The following is a 21,291-nucleotide window of genomic DNA, read 5'->3' as shown; positions in this document are numbered from 1 at the left end:
AGGGAGGAAAACAGAGGGGCTTAACAGCAATTCATACTGTGAAAGTAACTCTCTAATGGCATTAAATATACAAACACATACAGAGAGTGAGCTATGACAAAGGAGGATGGAAGCGAACGCAGATCATGCAGAATAAGATTAACAGTCATTCCCTCTACATCTCCTCTTCTGAGAAACACTAAATATATTACAGATTATTTAGACTTCTCCATTGAGCAAATCATATTTAGGATAATGACTCTGTGAGCCAGTGAGCTGGAAATTGAGTTGTGATCGGGTCCGCAGCGTAAGGCGTAATGAGTAAGTTGGGGTGTCGTCTGTCAAATTCATCTCTACATTGTGTTTACCCATTATAATACCCACTGACACCAATAACATGCTAAAATGCATTGTAAGCCCGTGTAAGCATGTCATCTTCAATTATACACCTGAGGGTTTGTGTAATTGCTTGGTTCAAACTTTTACAGGAGGCATGCAATATTGTTCCAAGACTACGTAGGTTGAAATATGATGAGAGGATTGGCAGCATACTCATCGCGGTAAACAGTGAAGCCATTTTTCAGACTCGATGATGACAGATTCATTTTTACATGTTAATGTTTTACTGCAAAATGACGGATACAAATACACATTAGATCAGATGCAGTCGGAGGAATGATTTGGTAATCCCATAAATCCTCACAACAGTTCTATTTCTGACGAAACTAAGCAGCACACCAGAGGCTCTGTGCGACTGCAGGAACACAGGAGCACTTTGAGGTGAATCAGCTTCCTCGCATGTTCGTGCTAACACGCTCGCCAGGTATAATGTTCAACCATTTCATTTTTGCATGCTAACAGTTGCTAATTAGCACTAAAAACAAAAGATCCTTAGCTTTCCAGATATATGATTCATGGTGTAGTCACATAATAAAATCCTGTGGTGTACCTCTCATCATAGAACAAACAGTATTTAACATAGACAAACACACAATAAATAAATATAAGCAACAGAGAATTTTTTATACAATAAGATATGTAACAGGCAAACAATTTTAAAAAAATGTTGTAAAGTGCAGTTGTCTGCAGCATGTCCTCAGCTCTTTTAAGGCATGACTGGTGGTTTTTGCAAAACTTTTGCGAGATCTCGCAAAACTAACTCGGGATCTCGCAAAACTTTTGCAAGGTCTCACAAAAGTTAAATTCCAACAATGGCGGCAGCTACTTAGTTGTAATATTACTCTTTATATTAATATATATATAATATATATAATATTTCTCTGCCAATAAAAAATAAAATCTTAATAAAAATGACCACAAAAGAATTTCAAGTGAAAAATAAGCACTTCTGTTAAATTATTGCAGAGTCTCCACATTGTAATTTAACAAAATATCACTGAACTATTGGCACTGTCTCGAGCTTTCAGAATAATAAATAAACACTTCTGTTTGGAATAAAATAAATACAAATTAGGTTTGAGAATAAAATAAATTATTGCAGAGTGTCCATACTGTAAACAAACAAACAAAATAACTTAAGTATACGGCATTGACGAACAAACTCCTCATCTGCCCGTGGATCATCAGTCCACTGTGCCGTTAAACCAAGAACTGACATCGCGCACACACTGCTTGTCTTTACCTCTTCAGAAAGTTTTGGCACCATTATCTCCCTGATTTTCCACGACCGGCATTGGCTGGTCATCCAGAGCGATAAAATGAGTCAGAGCCTCTGTTATTTTAACATCCTGTGGATTTTCTCTTGACATTTTTCATTGCTTTTCCAAAACCTGAGTTAAAGTTGGCTGTTCCGGTCCACACTGCTGACATTTTGTTTAGTCTAGCTACAGCAGCCTCCAGTTTCTCTTTTTTATCTGGAGCCGCCAGTCTCACTCGCCTAACCCTGTGCCTGTCTAGCGCGGGATGTCCCCCTAGTGGCCAATCTAAAAAACTACAACAGAAATGACAAGCCACCCTCTGATTAATGAAATAAGTTAGTATCGGTTCATGGTATCGGTTAACTTTTACGAGTATGAGTACACACACATTTTACAGTATCGGCCCCGATACCCGATACCAGTATCGGTATCGGTGCATCCCTAAAAAACATATATGACTTACTCATGAAAGTGGCCACTTTCCTGAATAAATCATATATAAATCATATAAGGCTTACATGATTTACTCATGAAAGTGGCCACTTTCTCATTACTTTCATATATTTTTTTAGTAAGTATACAAAACATACAAGTTTCATTATATAATTTTTCAAGGGATCTTATATGTGTTTTCACTCTTGTATGCTTTTCATACAAGTTTCATACAAGACAGATAAAAACTTTATAAGATTTATATATATCTTTTCCATATGGGAGATAACATAAAGAAGAAACAGAAACATGGAAACCGTAAACCGCTGAAACGTTAATCAAACTAGTTATTCTTATTTAGGTTTCTTTTAAAATCAGTGACACACAAGACAATACTCAGTCATAGGTGTATAATGTGAGATTAACACAGTGTAACAAGCTTATTTTTGGCAACTTTTAGTCCACCTGTGGAGGCGCAGAAAACATAACTATAATTCTGGCAGTGGGTGTGTTTGCTTCAATCATGACCAATCAAGCACCCCATTTTTCAGTCGCTCGAAACAAGCGCAGTTGGCTGTGATGGTAGTCTGACAATTTGGTGACTGAGAGAAGAGAGTGGGGCAGGCTTCACAACGAAAAACTTTACCCAGAGGAAATTGATGTGGCTGCGTGGGAGGTGTAAAGTCTTGATGAAAGAATAAATTACAACTCGAGCAGGCTACTGACAGTTTGAGGAGATTACATTACTGCAGCTTGAGGGAAGTAACAGACTCGGTTTGCACAAGTTTCTCTTTCCCTGAGAGAACTCTTAGATAAGTCATGGAAACAGTTCAGTGACATGAAGCGAGACGCCAAACAAGTTGGCAGAAGTTGTTGATTTGGCACGGACAGCAGGTCATTTACCAGCTCGTTTATAGAGGAAACGGCAGCCTTACCCACATGCCATGCTTCATTATGCAATTATTACTTCTGTACATCTGACAATCTGTTATGTTATTTTCGCATATCTGACAATGTCCCACAGTTATAAAGATTACAAAAAGCTAGTGCAAGAAATTCTAGGGAAGTTAATATTAAAAAGCTACGGCAGACAAACATCACTGGAAACAAGATATGTTCATGAATTGTGAGCGTGGGAAGCACCAGCTGGAGGAGTTTGTTTTACACACCTGCTCCAAGTCAGGTTAATTGACTCAACAGAAAAGGTTCAAGCAAGTGGGAGTAGGAAAGGAAAAAAACTATGAAAATTCACTAACATATAGACAAGTATGTGCAGGCTTTTCCTCAAAAATCGAGCGTCTATTGGAGAAGAGATGTGTGCATGACAAATGTGCTGCATGCAGTCACTACTGGTTTTCACACAATGTTAAACAGTGAGTCCTGTGTGTAAGCATCGTCTTGATTTTCTGAAATCTCCTGTTTGTTTGAATAAACAGTATGTGTTGTAATCATCACCGCATCCTTTTGTCTGAGCTGCAGACCCAACTCAAGTGATCTTACAGTTTGCTTGGTAAATTCACGAAAACGGCACCTGTTATTTGTACTCGGAGCTTTTTGCTTATCGCATCAAATCGGCGGTATAGGGGGAAAAAAAAGGAAAAAGCAAAGCTGATTCTATAACAGATGTGAAACTGATGAATGTGCGATGCTAATGCAGCATTTAGGAAAACTAGAACCAAGAAATAAATGACAACAAATCTAACAGAGTGTAGAAGATTAGATAATGTTTCTTGCACTGCATCTGTTGCTTGCTTGTATGAACAAGTCGAGTGAACCTGTCTTTGCCCTGTTTTTTCATTAATCTCCTCCTGTGTGTCAGGAGGAAATGATTCTCTGGGACAAATGAAGCTTTTGAAGTCATTTAGGCAGATAACTGATCCACAGCTCCACTCGAGCTGAATGTGTTTATTTCTATTACCGGTTGGGTGATCTATTAAAACTCTCTGCTTATTCTCTACTTTACAACAAATTCTCCATTTCTTTGTCACTCTAAATTAAAATGTTGTAATTTAATGAATGCTTCACTGAATATCATAAAAAAAAAGAGAGCAAGACAAAAAGCAAACAATTTTTACAGCGACTGCTTCAATTTTCTAGCACCATTAGGCCATTCCTTGCTGTTAATCATAAATTGATGCATTAAGGTGCGTTGAAGAGAAATTGGTTTTAAAATACAGCGACTGAGTGCAAGAATGTGTGGCAGAGTGATTACACTAAGAGTATTCCTTTTTGTGCACTGAACAGGGTGACCATCCAAAGCGAGTGTAGTCACTGCTGGCTTTCTCACCGTCCATTTGAAGAAGGTTGTCTTGACATTTTGGCTTAAAAACTTTTCTGTCCTTTGGAAATAAAAGGTTATTTTTAAAAATGGGTTTTGACTCAATTAATCATTTGCACTGTAACGCACCACTCCACAGTTGGAAAGTAAATCTTTTCAGAGGCTTTTTTCTTATGTGCTCAGTCCATTATAATGAAAATTGCAATACAAATTGGTGAAAACAGGGAGAAGCTGTTGCTATTCAGTGTAAAAAGCAAGAAAATGGCATAGGCCAGCATGCAGAGAAAGCAAACTTACATGACCTACAACCTTACATTTGACTCAAAAGAGTCAAGTACACAACTTAATAAATGTCTCAAGCCAGCTAAATTAAGCACAAAATCTGAACAAACTGAGGTGTTACAGTTCAGAGATTTTTACACAAGATGTGATCCAATGTGGAGTTCTGCATAAATAGAACACCACTTCAGGCACATGTCAGTGCTTTTTAAGGTTTTAGTATGTCCTTTAAGGCAGTAAAATGACACATGGAAAGGTTAGGTTCTACGTCAGGGTTAGGGCATCATTCTTGGAGGTGAAATAACAACATTATAAAAATATGCAGTAAAAAGCCACAAAACGGCTTGCAGTGTTATTCATAATACTAGGTTGTGTGGTGATAAAGACATGCCTGAACTCTAAACAGATTCTTTCTCGAAAAGCCCATTTTTATGGAGTGAATGTTAAATCTGCTGAAGAAGATGTGTTAAAACTTGGGCGTGAGAAAAGTTGGGGAACGAGAGAACAACTTTTGATAGGGGTGTAAAAAAACTATTCCAAGGAGCCTTGAAACATGCAAACTATATCCAAGTCCCTCCAGAACACCAGATGTGTGCTGACAAAACAGTCACCCATTTCTCCTGTCCTTTTGAGCTTATATAGTTTGTGAGCAATCTCAGCTCAATCATTGTTGACAAAAGCTTGATTTAGCACATGTGTATATGCATGCAGGATCCACAGGCACCAAAGATAAGCTGACAACCTGAAGGGAAATCCATCTCTGTCGCTGTCACTCGTGAATTATTGCCAAAAACCATGACGCCGTCTTCTTTTAATAATTTCCCAAGAGTCCAATAAAAGTAACTCCATCTCCTTGCCAGATTAATGACGGCAACTGTGGTATCCAGCCAGGAGGAAAAGGAAGACTTTTGCCGCTGTGGGCAGAAAAGTTGTCTCTTTTGACATCTGCTTTTGACAACTACAAGGTCAATGAATAACACAGAGTGCAAAGAGACGTGCAGAGGAATAATGGCTGGGAGCTCTGTATCTGCTGTATGCATGCACACATTGTATCAATACCCCATAAAATAAAAACCTTACTGAGGAAGTATTTTTCAATTTACAAAAAATATAGTCTATTGCTTATTAAAAAAATCATAATTTTCATTCTCCAGGACAGGGAGACAGCAGTAAAGCATTGGAGAGAGGTGGACTTCCATTCTTCTTTTTGTTATGGATGCCTTAATGCTATTAATTAAAATCCAAGCAGCATATATAGTGACATACAAATTAATTTCTAACACAGACAGATGTCCAACTTAAAGTGGAAAATTGACCAAATGCAAATCTAAAGATGCCTTTTCTATGCATAGCAATGAGGCCATCTGCAAAAGGAACCCAGTGGAGCAGAGCATGTGTGCACAGTCAGCCTTCCCTATTAGAAAGCAACCCAAAAATGAAAAAAATGTTTTTTTGCTAAAGGAGTGAAGACTTTTTTTTTTTTAACTGTGATCAGTAAATCCACGGATCCGTTGGTGGGGGAATTATTAATGCACCATAATTGTATACAAGATAACTGTGCTGACTATGTTTGAATAACTAACAGCTGCATTTAATGGAACATTTAATTGCGCTTAAAGGGTTTTGTAGAATAAGCACTTTGTGACGCTCATACATGCTGTGGACGTGACACATTACACTATGCCCTCAAGGCTTACCTTTTGATTAATGTATTACAAGCCTAGTGCTCATTTAGAATTCACTAAACCTAAAACCATATTTGAAAAAATATTGGTTCATAAGACAAGTATATTTTAATCACAATTTTTAAAAGATCAAGATCTAAATTTTGCTGAAAAAAGCAACACCATAACACGATCATTGTAACAAAATCCCATAGATTTCCGATAAAGATTTGACAACTGAAATGAAAGCCTTTTGTATTCTCTGGGTGTCAACAATAAACAATACAAATATAATGAGCATGAAAATTTAAAAACAAAACAAAACACACACACACACACACAAAAATGCCCTCTACAATAAAACCTGAAAAAATATAATGGCTAAAATAATCAACCTATGGTTAAAGCAAATATGGCACATGAAAATATTCCACTCTAGAATTAATAGATAAATCCTGTTAAAATGATCCATTAAGATGTTATTACTGAATATTTACTGTCTCCCTCCCACATTACATTCCTCTTTACCGCTTTGCACATAGTTCATGAACTATCAACCTTTTTTGAGCTGGTTGGTGAAAAACAATGGTCCAGTTTTTGCTGAATACGAATCTACAAAAAGGGGTTTAAAAGTTAGGAATACCATGACGATAACCTCAGCATAATTTACCATGAACAATTAACTGACCTTAAGCTAAAACTCTGCCAGTGATCCTGACACATCTCCATGCCAACATCAAGATTGCTCTGCCTATTTCCTTTTGAGTTAACCTACAAGCAAATATAAGTGGGCTACTTAATATACTTTAGCCAGCAGACAGTCTTGTTGCTACACACCACTCTGCAACCCTCTTCCAGTCTAAGTTTCCACCATTCATTTTTGTTTCTTTCTCCCCTTGACTTTACTGGCTTTAAAAAAAAAAATATTTCATGTTCTTTGACATGGGAGAGCAGGGTTGTGTTCTCCAATCATAGGCTATACAAGTGACTGGCAGGTGTGAGAACAGAAACATTCTGGCAAATATGAATTAGTAGAGATGCAATAACAATCCTACTTTGACTAAAGAGGTTCTAAAAGAAGTGTTACTAGTACAGTGCTATGTGGCTACTATAAGCTGCATCTATGCAGAGGTGCTCTTATTTCCACCCACAGTCCAGTTGGGTATATGTTGGGTTAATTTTGGCTTCTAATTTAGCTTTAGGTGTTGATTGAGCATGAATGGTTGTCTGTCTTTCTAAGTTGGTCATGTAATAGACTCTAGTTTAATGCTGAAACCTAGCTGGGTGAGCGACTGAGAAAAATTGAGTGCTCTGGAAGTCTACTAAAAGAATGAATACCTCTTTTTCCAAAGATAATCTCATATTTAGAGTCTCTAAAATCTCCAACAGGCATTTAACAAAACTGAGATCTGAAATGCTGTTTTTAACTCATTTTATTTTTATCATTCAGTGAGCTTTTTTACCCACACATTTGTTGTGGTACCTCACTTGTTTGTTTGCTTTTTTCCTTTAATTTGTCTCTATAGTCAAGCAAAGCAGGCATTCCCCAGTGACCCCTGAAGGCATCCTCCTCAGCTTCTTCTTACACTCTTGTCTGTAAAATATGTAGGTCTGCTGCTGCCACACACATTCGTTCAGGGGAAACACTGCTGCTTGTAAAGTTAACATTGCTCCCCTCTGGCCCAACACACAAGTGAGCCATTTTGACTTTTGGAGCAGGTGAGAGCCAGAGCCAGGATTTGGCATCGTAACTGGACTAAGCACAGCACAGCTGCTTGTTTTCCTCAGTTTTCACAGTGGAAGAAGATAGATGGTGGATCTCACGTCTCCCACTGAAAAGGTTGTGCACATACAGAGTAAATGACACCTCAATTTCTCCCTCTAGTTCAAATCTGTTTTATTTGGTAGAACAGCAGTGAAGCTGTTTCGCTGCAACCAGATAAACATGATAACAGAAAAGAAGAAAACAGAGCAAATTCAATAAGATTATTCAAAAGGAAGCACATAAAATCAAACAAATCTGACCAACCTCAAAATCAGCTCTCTTTTTTGTTAACGTAAAACAACATAAAAGTATAATCAATAAAGGCACTCAAAATGTTACCACAATAAAATGAATATAAACTTTTTCACCTTTTGTGACGCTGACCCAGCAAGCATGACAAATGGAAGCTGTTTGATTAGTGTGATACTTTCAAAGTATTATCTAAAATGTGTGGACATCAATATTATCTCTGTGTTTCACACTCTCTGACAACTTACTGACTGAGAATAATGACTATAAAAGCCTGGGACTAAAATACTAATAATCAGAACACTGAAGGGCACCAATGCTTATTTCTATTATGCTCCATCACAGATATTAAACTGATGCAGTTTCCAATAATAAATATGCTCAAAATCAGTTATAGAAAACCAAATGCGTAGAACAAATTTACATTTTGTTTTTTTGCAACACCTCGAGTGGAATTAAATATTTAGCTCCAGGTATTTTTTTGCAGCGCTTTATTGATTTAAACACAAACTCACAGTCTCATGTAGATATTTGACGCACTTACATTACTTCTGGAAAAATAAGTTTTAACCCACCCATATGTTCATACATACGGAGCCCCGCAGGGGACATGGGGGAAAAAAAAATTAAGACGGACTTTTGCAAAGTCCGTCTTAATTTTTTTTTATAATTTTATATATTTATATATATATATATATATATATATATATATATATATTTTTTTTTTCTGTTAAAAAAACAGTTGATCCTAACTGGAATGCACTTGATACAGAGAAATATTTTCTTTCTGACAACTGACTGACAAGAAATCATTAGAGATACAGTTTTGTCTGATTTAATTGTAGATGAACTGAAGCTAACAAATTAAATAAAATAGGCTTGATAAAAGGTAATTACGCCACAAGTTGACTGTTAAGATACATGTCTTCTCTGAATCAGATTATGAAGTGTCTTGCAAGGCAACTAAATGGATGACAGCCTATGTGTTACTAGTGTGAAGCCTTGGCAGGGCAAAACATCACTTAGCCCTTTAACATGTTCCACTGATACAGATGCTCTGAGGCATATTCATTATTTAAAAACGTGGCTTTAATATTATTATAATACAAGTTAGGAACATTTTACTGATGAACATTCATCACTGCTGCAAATCTCTCATATGAATAATTCCACAAAACAGCATAAAATGTCACTTAGTGAGCTTGTGTTGTCAGATGTTTGAGCAACAATGGACTTTGAATGGCTGCACTTTTTGCTTGCTGGAGAAAAAAAGTACAAGATGACATTAATGTTTCATGTTTAAAAAAAAATTCATCGCTCATCTCAAAATTGCCTCATTCTCTGCACCTTCAAGAATTGCTGTTCCCTTAATCACCACGGTGCAGTGGATGTGCAAATCCACATTTGCATCTGAGATGCGTTTCTGCCTGTTTATTCAGTCTTTGAGGATTTCCGTGCATGTTTAAGACCACTTTGTTGCACGGGCTTACACTCTAATGTCAACCAAAGGGGGGGATAAGCTTATAAAGTATAAGCAAGAAAAACGAGGAAGAGGAAGCAAATAGCATCAGAATGTGATTATTGTGTGGCTTTTGGAATGGGAAAAAAGGCATGGGGGGACAGAGGGGGACCTCTGGTAGCAGAAAGTGCAATTTAATACTGAATGTGCTTTTATGTTCACTAAGGGAAACTAAGCTATGCTTTTTTACTGCGAGTAGTGGAAGAGGGGCCGAGGGAGCGAATTTGACTCTGTGTTGTTTTAGCTCATCGGACATCACCTCTGTTAACCTACAGCACATGAAAAAGAGGAAGCTGGGAGATCTCTTCTCCCAGCTTCCTCTTGACATCTAAAGTCAGATTTCAGCTTTGCCATAATCACCTTCTTCGTCTACCAACATATCAAGGAAGGGAACTTATGTTAAAATTTGGTGAAAAACATGGTTAAGAGCCAAAAAGAAGAGCATTTATCTTCCTTTCTGAATAATGGCCATAAATAAAAAATCTGTCCATAATGAATTATTCATCCATGCTCACGATGACAAAGTACTTTTTCTTTATCATCGCATCAAAACAGCCTCAAACTTTGGAAGCCCTGTGCTCCGAAATTGTTGCTCAGCAGCAGTTATCTGCTAATCTTCAGATGCTCAAACTTTATTTGTGCGTTCCTTAACTTGAACAAACTGAGTGTAATGGCTGAACAGCTAAGGCAGGCACGGCAGATTGGCTCAAGCAATCCTTATCACTTCTCCTTCCTGTCAGTGATATTCCCCTCACAAGCTTAGTTTAATGAATCTTCAATGTGGACGAGCTGGCGCAGCAAATAAAAGGTAAGTAGGATGACTATTGCAACTTTTCCTGTGTACTTGGATCCTGGGCTAAAAGGCCTTCTAAATAAGGCTTTTCTGTCCTCGTCTCATCTCTTCTACTCACCCGCATATGACACCTTAACTCGTACCACAAAATGTTTGACAAATGACGGCAGCTCTCAAAGGAAATTACTGAAATGGAAGGGCTGATTCATCACACTATGTAACAGCAGAGCCATTTTTTTTTCTTTTTTGCACTCCTATCTCATTTTTCCCGTCTTTGATTATTTTCCAGAGCTGCTTCTCTCAGTCCTATAGGCCTTCAGGCCAAGCGTTTCCACCATTTAAATATGTTATCTCTTAAAACCAGGGGACCAATGCTCTTCTTAAAGGCAACTTTGTTTTGGCATTCGTCTTCATTTGGGTGAGGTAAAAATCCATGTTTGAAATTAAAGGCTGGTGATGCTGTGAATATTTTACATCAGTCACCTGAAAATGCCTCACAAACAAACGTACCCTAGAGGGCTTTTTCTCTATTCATCTCAATCAGAGGGGTTTTTAGCAGCACTTTGGTTCAGTGGTGGCTGCCAAATCAGCTCAACGTCCTCTTGCCAATTCACTTTAGAGAATGTACAGTTTTATCTCTGATGGACTGCGTAGTGGGGCATCACTAAGGACAAGTCAATGAAGAATAGGCTGCATCTGAGGAAAAAAAGCAGGCAGTTTGGCCTTTTTTTTTCTTTGTTACTGCAGCTACACAAGGAAACAGACCGGACAGTCAAGTTCTATTTTATTTTATTTTTCCAAAGTGAACAGAGCCCTGCCCGTGTTTGCTCAAACCTGTTTATTATTAGTTTATAGATGCTGTTTATTTGTGATTTGGATGGTATTCAGTTTTCACTGTAGGAATTTAGATAATAATTTGATCTTTAATATGAAAAATTTCAACAATTTCAACTGGGGCACAATACATCTTGCTCACGCTCAGCAGTGATCATTACGCTTCCGTTCACCTCATTGTCGTGCTAATTAGCAACTTTGTCATCCAGAATTATTTCTTTCATACTGAAAAATCTATAGCTGATGTAGCTTCTGCTCTCTCTTTCTCTCTTTCTCTCTCACAGCAGCTGCACCCACACAGAGGCTGTGAACTGTTTGAGAGAACAAACTAAAACAACTTCTGTTGCTTCTTTCTCTCTCAGTGATAACTTTCAATGTAAAGACACAGCACACCCATTAACATTTGTATATGGTGGTCTTTTCAGACATGTCACAGTTATAAAATCACCCATCCACCAAGGGTTTTTATTCACACTAACTACATGCTTATCCACTTCACCTAACATCCCTTTTATAAGAGGATTAATAATAAGGTTTGGTTTTTCCTACAAACACTGTTGCCTCATTTAGCAATGTATGTGGATGACTTCGTAACTTTGTGAGTTTACAGTTAAAAAAAAACAAAAAATTTGCACACATAATTACTACTTATTTCTTTGAACAGGCCCTGTTTACCCTGACTAGTAATTTTGGATTGTTGATGCTTGGCCTCTTCAAAAAGGGCTGTCTTTATCATAATAGATTATTTCAGTAGGTAAAAAAGTTGGCTGCAATGATTCAGATTCCACCACAATTGGTTCATAAATTATAAAAAAAAGGCAGTTTAATACAAAATACTGTGAAGTGACATCATTTTTTATATGTTGCGGTCTGGCAGTGCTTTCCATTGAGACATGGACATGGTTAAATTACCACATAATTACCACCTGCACATTCTGCAAATCTTTTTTCCTACTGATCCCTAACATGTGTCCATGCTGTAAATGCCAATAAAGTTGTGGTCAGAGGACGTTAGTATCTAAAAAGCTCTTATGAAGGCAAACGACCACAGATAGAGTAACACTTTCTAAGATTATGAAATTTATTATTAATTACCAAACAAATATGCTAGTACTAACTCTGGAACCTTCAGTGTGTAGGGTTGGGGAACTCCAGGCCTCAAGTGCTGGTGTCCTGCAGGTTTTAGATCTCACCCTGGGACAACACACCTGAATCAAACGATTGGTTCATTACCAGGCCTCTGGAGAACTTCAAGACATGTTGAAGTTATTTAGCCATTTAAATCAGCTGTGTTGATTCAAAGACACATCCGAAACCTGCAGGACACCAGCTCTCACTTCGGTCTTAGACAGTAGTTACAAAGACACCAATTTGGACACATCAGAACCTGATATTGTGCCAAAATGTGTAATGGACACACATGCAGAAGCTGCATTACCATAAAATAGTTAAAGGCAAGCGAACAAAAAACCTATAGGATACATTTCAGTCATTTCACATTCAGCCCTTAATCGTCAGAAATGATTAAGCTAGGCGGCTAATATGTGTGTGTGTGTATATATATATATATATATATATATATATATATATATGTAAATGTGTTAATAATGTCTGTTTAAATGCTTTTCTGCTGTTACTGCAGCTTCTGCATGTGTCTTTTCACGCTTTGGAGGAGTGAAGTGTGACATAGATATGGTGAACAGGTGTGTCTTTTACGTGTTTTGTCGTGATACTGGGTTGCACATCAGGCTTGTATGTATTCTTAAATTAAACAGAATTTTTATAACAACTACATTTCCACATGTTTTTGTAAAACTGGTACTTTTTCAGTAGGTTTGTAATGCGCTCTTATATTTTATGACTCCACAATCAGATCCATTTACTGATGAATATCATTTTGTAAAGTTACCTTGCAATAGTTTTTACTATTTATTTTGATTCACATATTTTACTGTGTACTAATTCTCAATTTGGCGTCGTTCCTTATATGTGCTCTGTTATCCAATGTGATCTCATTTTAAATAATATCAGGTAATTTTACATTGCCTCCTCATTTTCAGCACAACACATCTTCAAAACATTCAAGACATGCTCTCACATAAAGCTTGTTTCTTAGTCAGTGGCACTGCAGGAAAACATCAAAGATCTATAAGTGAAAAACATTGATTTGTTAGTCAGGTCAGGTATCTCTGTTTTTTAGCAGATCCAATCTCAAAACTATCACTGCAGAAGCAGGTGTAATCACATGACAAACAGACTGAAGAAGCTGACCATGTCTCAGACTGGTGTTTTTATACATTGTTATTGTTACCCACATTCTTAGATGTTAATCTGTGGTTTACCAAAGGTAGGCGTAAACACATTAAAGCCACGTGAAGTAACAGATTCCTCTGAAAACATAGAGAATTTTAAGTGAAGGACAAACCCAGCCTATTCAATTCATTCTGCTTGACAACTGACAGAGTGATATATGAACACACCCTGGAGGTATTAAGCTGTAAAAGATGCAGGGTGATAAGCCTACATAAGGCTATCTAGATATGCTCAGAATGCCGCCTCATATGTAAGCTTGTGAATACACACATTAAAGTGAGAAGGGAAGTAAACAGTATTGCTCGCTTCATGTCTTCTCTTGGCTGCTCATTGAATGTGCATGTTTACTCAAATGTCACATCAAAGCCAACACAACAATGCAATACTTGCAAGGAAACTGGTATTTTTTTCTAATTTCTCAGCTAAATAATATTAAGAAGAATATTCAGCTTATCAGTTTTCAAACATTATAGTTTCTTTTAATAAAATAAATATTGTATTTGACGTTTCAGAGTTATTTTTTTCTACAAGCAAATTTTTAAATACCATAGACTATATATAAAAGATGTAATCACATAACACAACATTCAGTGCTACAGATGCCACATTGGCTTTGTGGAGCCCAATATAACATGTTTGGATGAGAAGATGGAGTGCTGAGTTATCAGCTAGCACCACCTAGCTTAGTAAACAAGTTGCCTATAAATGCGTATGGGTGTATTACAGACTTAATTGCTAATTAGTGATAATAAGTAACATATGAAAATAGTAGAAGTTTGAAGACCAAAACTTGAGTATTAAAAATGCCGATATCCAGAAGCTACAGCTACATGCGTCAGTAATTAGCTACCATTATAAGTATGAGGCAAACTACCATTTATTATACCAATTTTTCAATTCAATTCAATTTTATTTATATAGTGCCAAATCACAACAACAGTTGCCTCAAGGCGCTTTATATTGTAAGGTAGACCCTACAATAATACATACAGAGAAAAACCGAACAATCATATGACCCACTATGAGCTTTGGTGACAGTGAGAAGGAAAAACTCCCTTTTAACAGGAAGAAACCTCCAGCAGAACCAGGCTCAGGGAGGGGCAGCCATCTACTGCGACCGGCTGGGGTGAGAGAAGGAAGACAGGATCTCAAATTAGGGCTATAAACTTTAACAGACTGTAAACATTTTTTTTCCTCTTGTAAAGCCATTTTAATATGGACTCCACGGGGATTGACTCACTTTTGAAAGTAGCCTAAAGTGATTATTTAAGGAATTACAGTATTGGGATCTTTATAGTGGCTTCATTTTCAGCCCCAGGTACCGGTAGTTGTTTTTCTTTTCTTTTACATTTTTACAAGCCATTCAAGATTTAACATGTATTATCATTGGTGTGATACAGGGTTGTAGGAATAGTCTCCTACGTTACTAAATAAAAAATAAAATCATTTATAAGAATGAAAGATTATTCTTTAATTATTTGACAATGGTGGTAAGCCAATATAATTTGTGCTTGGCTTACAATCACACAAAATGAACACTTTAAGGAAAAAAAGGTAAATGGAAAAAAAACCGTATCTAAAATATTCTGGTACAATTGTGCCTTCTATAGTGAAGAAGAAAAATAAATATATTAAATACACTCAACCTGACATAATAGCGCACTTCTATTATGGCTTATATATAGTAATTATACTTATAAGCCCTGAGGAAGCTTATCTTAGTATAAAAAATAATAATTATAAAATGAATTCCATAAAATAAAATGAAAGCTTGACAACCACTGTTATAATACACATTTTGCCCAACAGTTTTGTAAGTAAAACTATTAAGCAATAAAGAGGTTGCCTCACTAATGGCTGCCGGTGGATTTTTGGCTAGAACATTAGGTAAGGTCTTAAGTGCATTTAGTCCTAATGGTTCATTAATTAAAAATGGTAAGAAAAATAGCTGTCATTTAACACGGAGGTTCCCTGTCCTTACGTAGTTCTAATCCCCTCAACTAAGGGCTTCAAAATATTTTAATATTTCTATTTTGCATTTGAAGCAGTGCACAGTTGCTCATCAAGGTCCTTTCACAGGCTGTAAACTGCATAAAGTAAGTGGCAGTAAGTGGTTAGGACTTGGCAAGTACTGACCACTGGATGGGCTTTTCTTGATTTAGTCCAATAGCTACTCTCTAAAGGGAGAGCAAGAATAATTATGCAACATCATGAGTACACACACAGCCACATCAGTGACGCTATCTTTTAATAGGAAAGTAACGTTTGGAAATAAAAACCTTTTTGTAATAATGTGTATTATTAAAGAAAACATATACAGCATTTAATGGGGTAGTTGGACTCCCTTTATAGTTCACCTGAATGAATAAATGTAAAAAGGTAACAATCCCACGATGACCTCTTATCAATTTGTGTACTATTCAACCAGTGGAAAACATATCAATGGGCTCTTAATATGCAGGTACAAATATAGTTGTTGAATGTGTGCATACTAAATAAATTTGGTGAATAAAACAAAACAATAAAAAAAAGCAAAAGCAATCACTGATTGTTGACACAAGCTCCACTTGTTAAAATGAGCCAAATCTGCTGATTGTATGGTTACGACTGAAATACACCATACTGGCTGTGATTGAATTAATTCTTTAGTGAGGGGGCTAATCAAGACCACTTTGCTATGTTTTGAAAAATACAATAATTATGGTTATCCAGTGAAGCAACATCCAAGCAAATTGGAACAATAACTCAATGAAATGGCTGCGTTCATAGATGGAATGCTATAACAATGGGAGCCATTTAAACGATTGGCAAATAATGTGATTCCGTTATTATGTGTGACTGAAGCCCAAAGAGAAGCTGACTTTACCTTGATGGCGGTGGAGGCGATCTGGATGTGGTGCAGCTTGTGCAGGGTGCTCTCCCTGTCAATGAAGTAGGAGGCGGCCAGCTGGTGCAGAGCTTCCAGCGTCATAGCTGTGCCATTTGATTCACTCGCTTCTGATGTTCGACTCAACTTTCGCTTGTCCACAAATATCATTAATGACTCTTCCCCTGCAAAAATGCAGACGCAGTGACACATACAGATTGATTATTTATGACTCCTCCGTGCGAACATCATCATACTCTTTACATTAAACTCATAAAGATGGAAACCTGCTAAGAGAACAAACAGCCCTTGTTACTACATCCTAATTTAGTGATGACTCTATTGCTGTATTGCACAAATTGAGATTTGTAGAAGTCTTATTATTTATTATTTTTTCAGATAAAAGCTACATAAGTTTTCCATACAATAACCCCGTAAGCACAGGTGCCCAATTGATCCTGCTAGAAAAATTCCTCACCATTGCGCTGATCTAAAGGTGGTGGGAATGTGCCAGGAAACAAACAAACAGGGAAAATTAAGAAGACTGTGATGCAATAAAAACTGGACATAGGCACTGAAGGACGTGAAGTTCAAAAATCAGCATTGCAAATTTTTTTTGTACAGAGGTTGGAAATCACAATACTTTTTGTTAGCCAGCATAACTTTATATATTACAATATTTTTACAGAGCACTACTAGCACAGGCTAAAGGTAATGCTGCGCGTTATCTTTGGCGTGCAGCTGTATTTTCTTTCCTTTTGTTTGCAGCCAATAATGTGCAAGATTGTCTCTCCGATCTATTTGAGTACTGTTGGTATTCAGAGTTTATGCACAAGAGACAAAAGATGAAAAGAGCCAAACAGAGCAGCTGGGAGGTGATTGAACACCAGATAGCTGGGGGCTTTGCTGCACATTACAGCACTCAGGCTAACTTAGATCTATTGTTATGGAAACAGATGATCTACTGACAGTTTCAAAGACAGATTTTACATGTTGAGTCAGAAAATCTGCGTTTAAAAAATGATTACAAATGATTCCACATTCTTGGCCAAAATGAACTTAAATATTTAGAGTAGTTGAACGAGTGCAAAACAAAAAGCTTTTGAGCATTAAACATGTTTAACTGACAGACTCCCTGCTGCTAGAAGTTTACTCTTATTCTGAAGATTACCCTTGATGGCAATTTACTTATTTGATAGACTAAAGTCAAAAGCAACAAGAATAGGCAGACAGAGACACTGTGCCTGCATATGTACTTGGTTCTTTTTAATAGAATAGTAGTTGGAACACAAGTTACAGCAATAAAACTGTGAAACTAAATTAAAAAAAATGAAAGTCCCTTTAGCATTTTTTATTTGGGTTTTGAAGTAGAGAAGAGAATTTTAAAGATGAAAGGGAACTGAAAACGCTCCAAAGTCTCAACAGACAAGCAAAACATGAGGCTTTTTTTCCCCACTCAGTCAAATTCACTCTGGGTTTCAAGCTGAAATACTTGTAAAGATCCTGAAAAAGTTTCTTTAACCCTCTGTGGTCCAAGTCGTCACCAGTGGTGACTGGGCTAAGATTAGTGTTAGGGTAGGGACAGAGTTACGGTTGACACCTATGATGACTTCGACATCAGAGGGTTAAAATTTCTTGTTGTGTAAAAAAGGCTGTGTTCATCTGGCTTCCTAAAACATCACCTTGTTATTCACGTGTTAAGACAAGTCAGTAAAAGCAAAGATAACCACAAGCTGTGTTCTTTATTTACCTCCCAGTGTAGCAGAGAGCAGGAAGTGGGTCCCGTATTTCCTGATAATGTTGTCTGTGATGGCGCTAAGACTGGGCCTCCTGCCCAGCTGCCTAATGGTCTGGAGGAACTCGGGGTCCAGAGGCAAGGAAAAGCCATTGTTCTCTTGTCTCTCCAGGGCCAAGCTGTTCACCTTCCATCGGCCAAACTCCCTGCAATTTCACACAAACACATGCTCGCTGTAAGCAAAGGAAAACAACAGCATGAATGTTGCATTCAAGCTCGCTTGAAAACAGTCCAGCTGAAGCCAAATGTTATATGGACTCCTCCATAATAAGGTCTTGATTAGTCTTTCCTTTGCCTTCAATATGTGAGAAGAATCTATGTTTTGGCTGTTTTGGGACATTTCCTCTAGACACACAATGCAAAGACTGAATCCACCACATTGATCTGAACAGTAGTTGCAAAGAAATGAAAATAGGCTCCCTTGCCGTTTTAAAGCAGGCAGGACACAGCTTACCCCTCACAATGAGGCCCATATTCAGAACTGTTCCTTGCTGGGCATAAAATGTGATGTATGCATAACCTCTAAGTGAATCATGTGTGCCACTCTTTAAAAGATGAATGACCTCATGCTGTTCCTACCTCCAGCTCACAGAATTGCTTTGCACCACGGTGTAAAAAATATTGTGTTTTTCCACCAATTTTAAATAATAGAGCAATCTTTTCACATCTCCACTCACTGTTTGAGGAGCTGTGGCTGGACAGTCTGTAATCATGCGTGGAGTCTTGCTGCTTTTAGGACCTCTTTTGGAGAGAACAGGCTTCATCTGTAGCCGATTGATATTCAGCCTCGCCTTGGAGTATGCCAGCTGCCTTTATCTACCAAGTGCAGACTGAGTGCTGCGGCTTGATGCATAGATTAGTGCTATTCAAATACAGCTGGTAATAAATAAGGTTCTTCCCGCAAACTAGCAGGGGAGAAATCTAAGACCTTTCAGTCATATTGGGTAGTTGACTTGGCTTTTGGGAAATTGCTCGAGGCGATAGGCTAAAATATAACCTGTTATATCAAAGAATGGCTGCAACACAAGCATAACATGTCTTCTCAAAGATGTATTACAAAACCAAATGAACTTTAACCCTCTGAGATCTGATTTCTCCATTTGCAACAACCCCAACCTAAACCCTTCCTTTAATCGTAGGCAATCAGAATATGAATATATTGTTTTATTGAATATATCTCCAAAGTGTTAGCAATCAGGGAACAAAAACATTAAATGTTCTCACTGGAATACATCAAAAACTATCTAAATGTTTTCAGATAGGTCTTTTTTTTACCTTTTTCCAAAACATGTGTTTAGGGATATGTTTATTGCTTGCAAGGAGTTGATTAAAGTAAATCATCAGGTTCTGGGAAATAATTTTAAAACAATAAACCTTTATTGCTTGTCCTTCTTTTACGCATAAACTGTTACAATTGTTATTACTCATAATGTCCAAAGTTTCAAGAAGTAAGTCAGCATAGGCTTTGCGAGGCAAAAGTCCAGGCTTCAGACAAGTTTTCTGTCATTACACACCATCGGTTCAAAAAATTGAGCATTTTGTTTTTGTTTTCATTTTAAATTCAAACGTTTAAATTCACTGCAGAGCCTGGTCAACTTTTACACCTATATATATGTATGTATAGATATATATTACATGAAACCCAGACAGATCATCTAAGATTTAAATCATCAACAAATATTACCAGAAATACCAGAATTATGAGACGGCTACATTTCACTGTGTGTTATACTTGTATAACTATGCATGTGACAAATAAAGAACCTTGAACCTTGAAAAGATAACTATTTATTTTCATTTGTTGCTGTTACTCAGCAGAGAATACTGAAAAAACATCTCTACAGTATTTAATTGTGTCCAGCATTATCCCTTTTTTAAATTGATCGTGTAATGGTTCACTCTGCAAGATGCTCTAACACAGCAGCACCTCATGTCAGTTCTTTCGCGTTATATATCATTTTAAATGACAATTTCCACAAAACCTTAACCACTGAAAAGGTGCCCACCAGTTTCCATGCTTACCTTCAATTAAGTGGGGATCATAATTGCATACTATATTGCATTTTAAGTCTTTATCAATATGACAATATCCAAAAACCTAAATGCTGTCGGTCACAAGACTAATATACCACTGTCATTAAACAAACACTTATAAACTCCAGAAGATTTTTAATTAGTAAATGAACAGATAAGTATATGAATAAACAAACAAATAAATGCAGTCTACCAGTGGTGACGTAACTTCATATTGTTTTACTTCTATTCTGAGATGCAGAAGCCTTCTTTATTGCCCACAATATTAAAGCCAATGTTGAGATGTAGGTCATCTACTGTAGTCTTTTTTTGTTACAAAATCGACTTTATCTGTTTGCCTAACTGTCATTTTCACAAATGTGTCCATGCCCTGGTTTGTGTGTTGATTAGATCCAATATTCACAAAACTGTACATGCACTTAATAACAAAATATTGTACTTTGATATTATACATGTTCACTGATCTGCACACTCTTGATTTTCACACCTTTTTAATTTTGATTTTTAACTTTAATTTTATACTTGTATCTGGTCAGAAATTGCGCAGCATTAAGCATTTCACTGCATGTTGTACTCTGTATGATTGTGTATGTGGCAAATAAAAGTTGAATTTGAGATTTGAATATTCCTGAAAACTCCGGTATTAAAAAAACAATATTCCTGTATCTTTATCGTTTTCTTCTTTCAGGCACATAAAACATAAACATATCTCCCTGACATATGGTCAGTCTAGTTATTTTTTTTACTCAGCTCTGCTGGGATTAGCTGATTGTCGTCTTTGTAGCTTGCCAGTACGTGTGTTGCCAACAGGAAAGTTGTAGCGTGCCCCTTGG

General features: G+C 37.0%; 1 protein-coding gene across 2 annotated transcripts in view; it reads right to left on the bottom strand.

The window, feature by feature from the left end:
- The window catches only part of brinp3a.1 (bone morphogenetic protein/retinoic acid inducible neural-specific 3a, tandem duplicate 1), a 74,903-nt gene that overhangs the window by 31,649 nt on the left and 21,963 nt on the right, over window positions 1-21,291 (bottom strand). For both annotated transcript variants that reach the window (XM_085137455.1, XM_085137456.1), the window contains 2 exons: window positions 18,380-18,570; window positions 16,630-16,814 (listed from right to left, as the gene is read on the bottom strand). In XM_085137455.1, coding sequence (XP_084993581.1) covers window positions 16,630-16,814; window positions 18,380-18,570 — 376 coding nt within the window. The remainder of the gene's footprint in view (window positions 1-16,629; window positions 16,815-18,379; window positions 18,571-21,291) is intronic.

This window comes from Neolamprologus multifasciatus, chromosome 17, assembly GCF_963576455.1.
Source record: "Neolamprologus multifasciatus chromosome 17, fNeoMul1.2, whole genome shotgun sequence".
NCBI classification, from domain to species: Eukaryota; Metazoa; Chordata; class Actinopteri; order Cichliformes; family Cichlidae; genus Neolamprologus; species Neolamprologus multifasciatus.
The sequence above is the reverse complement of the archived record's forward strand: the minus strand, read 5'-3'. Positions and strand labels throughout refer to the sequence as shown.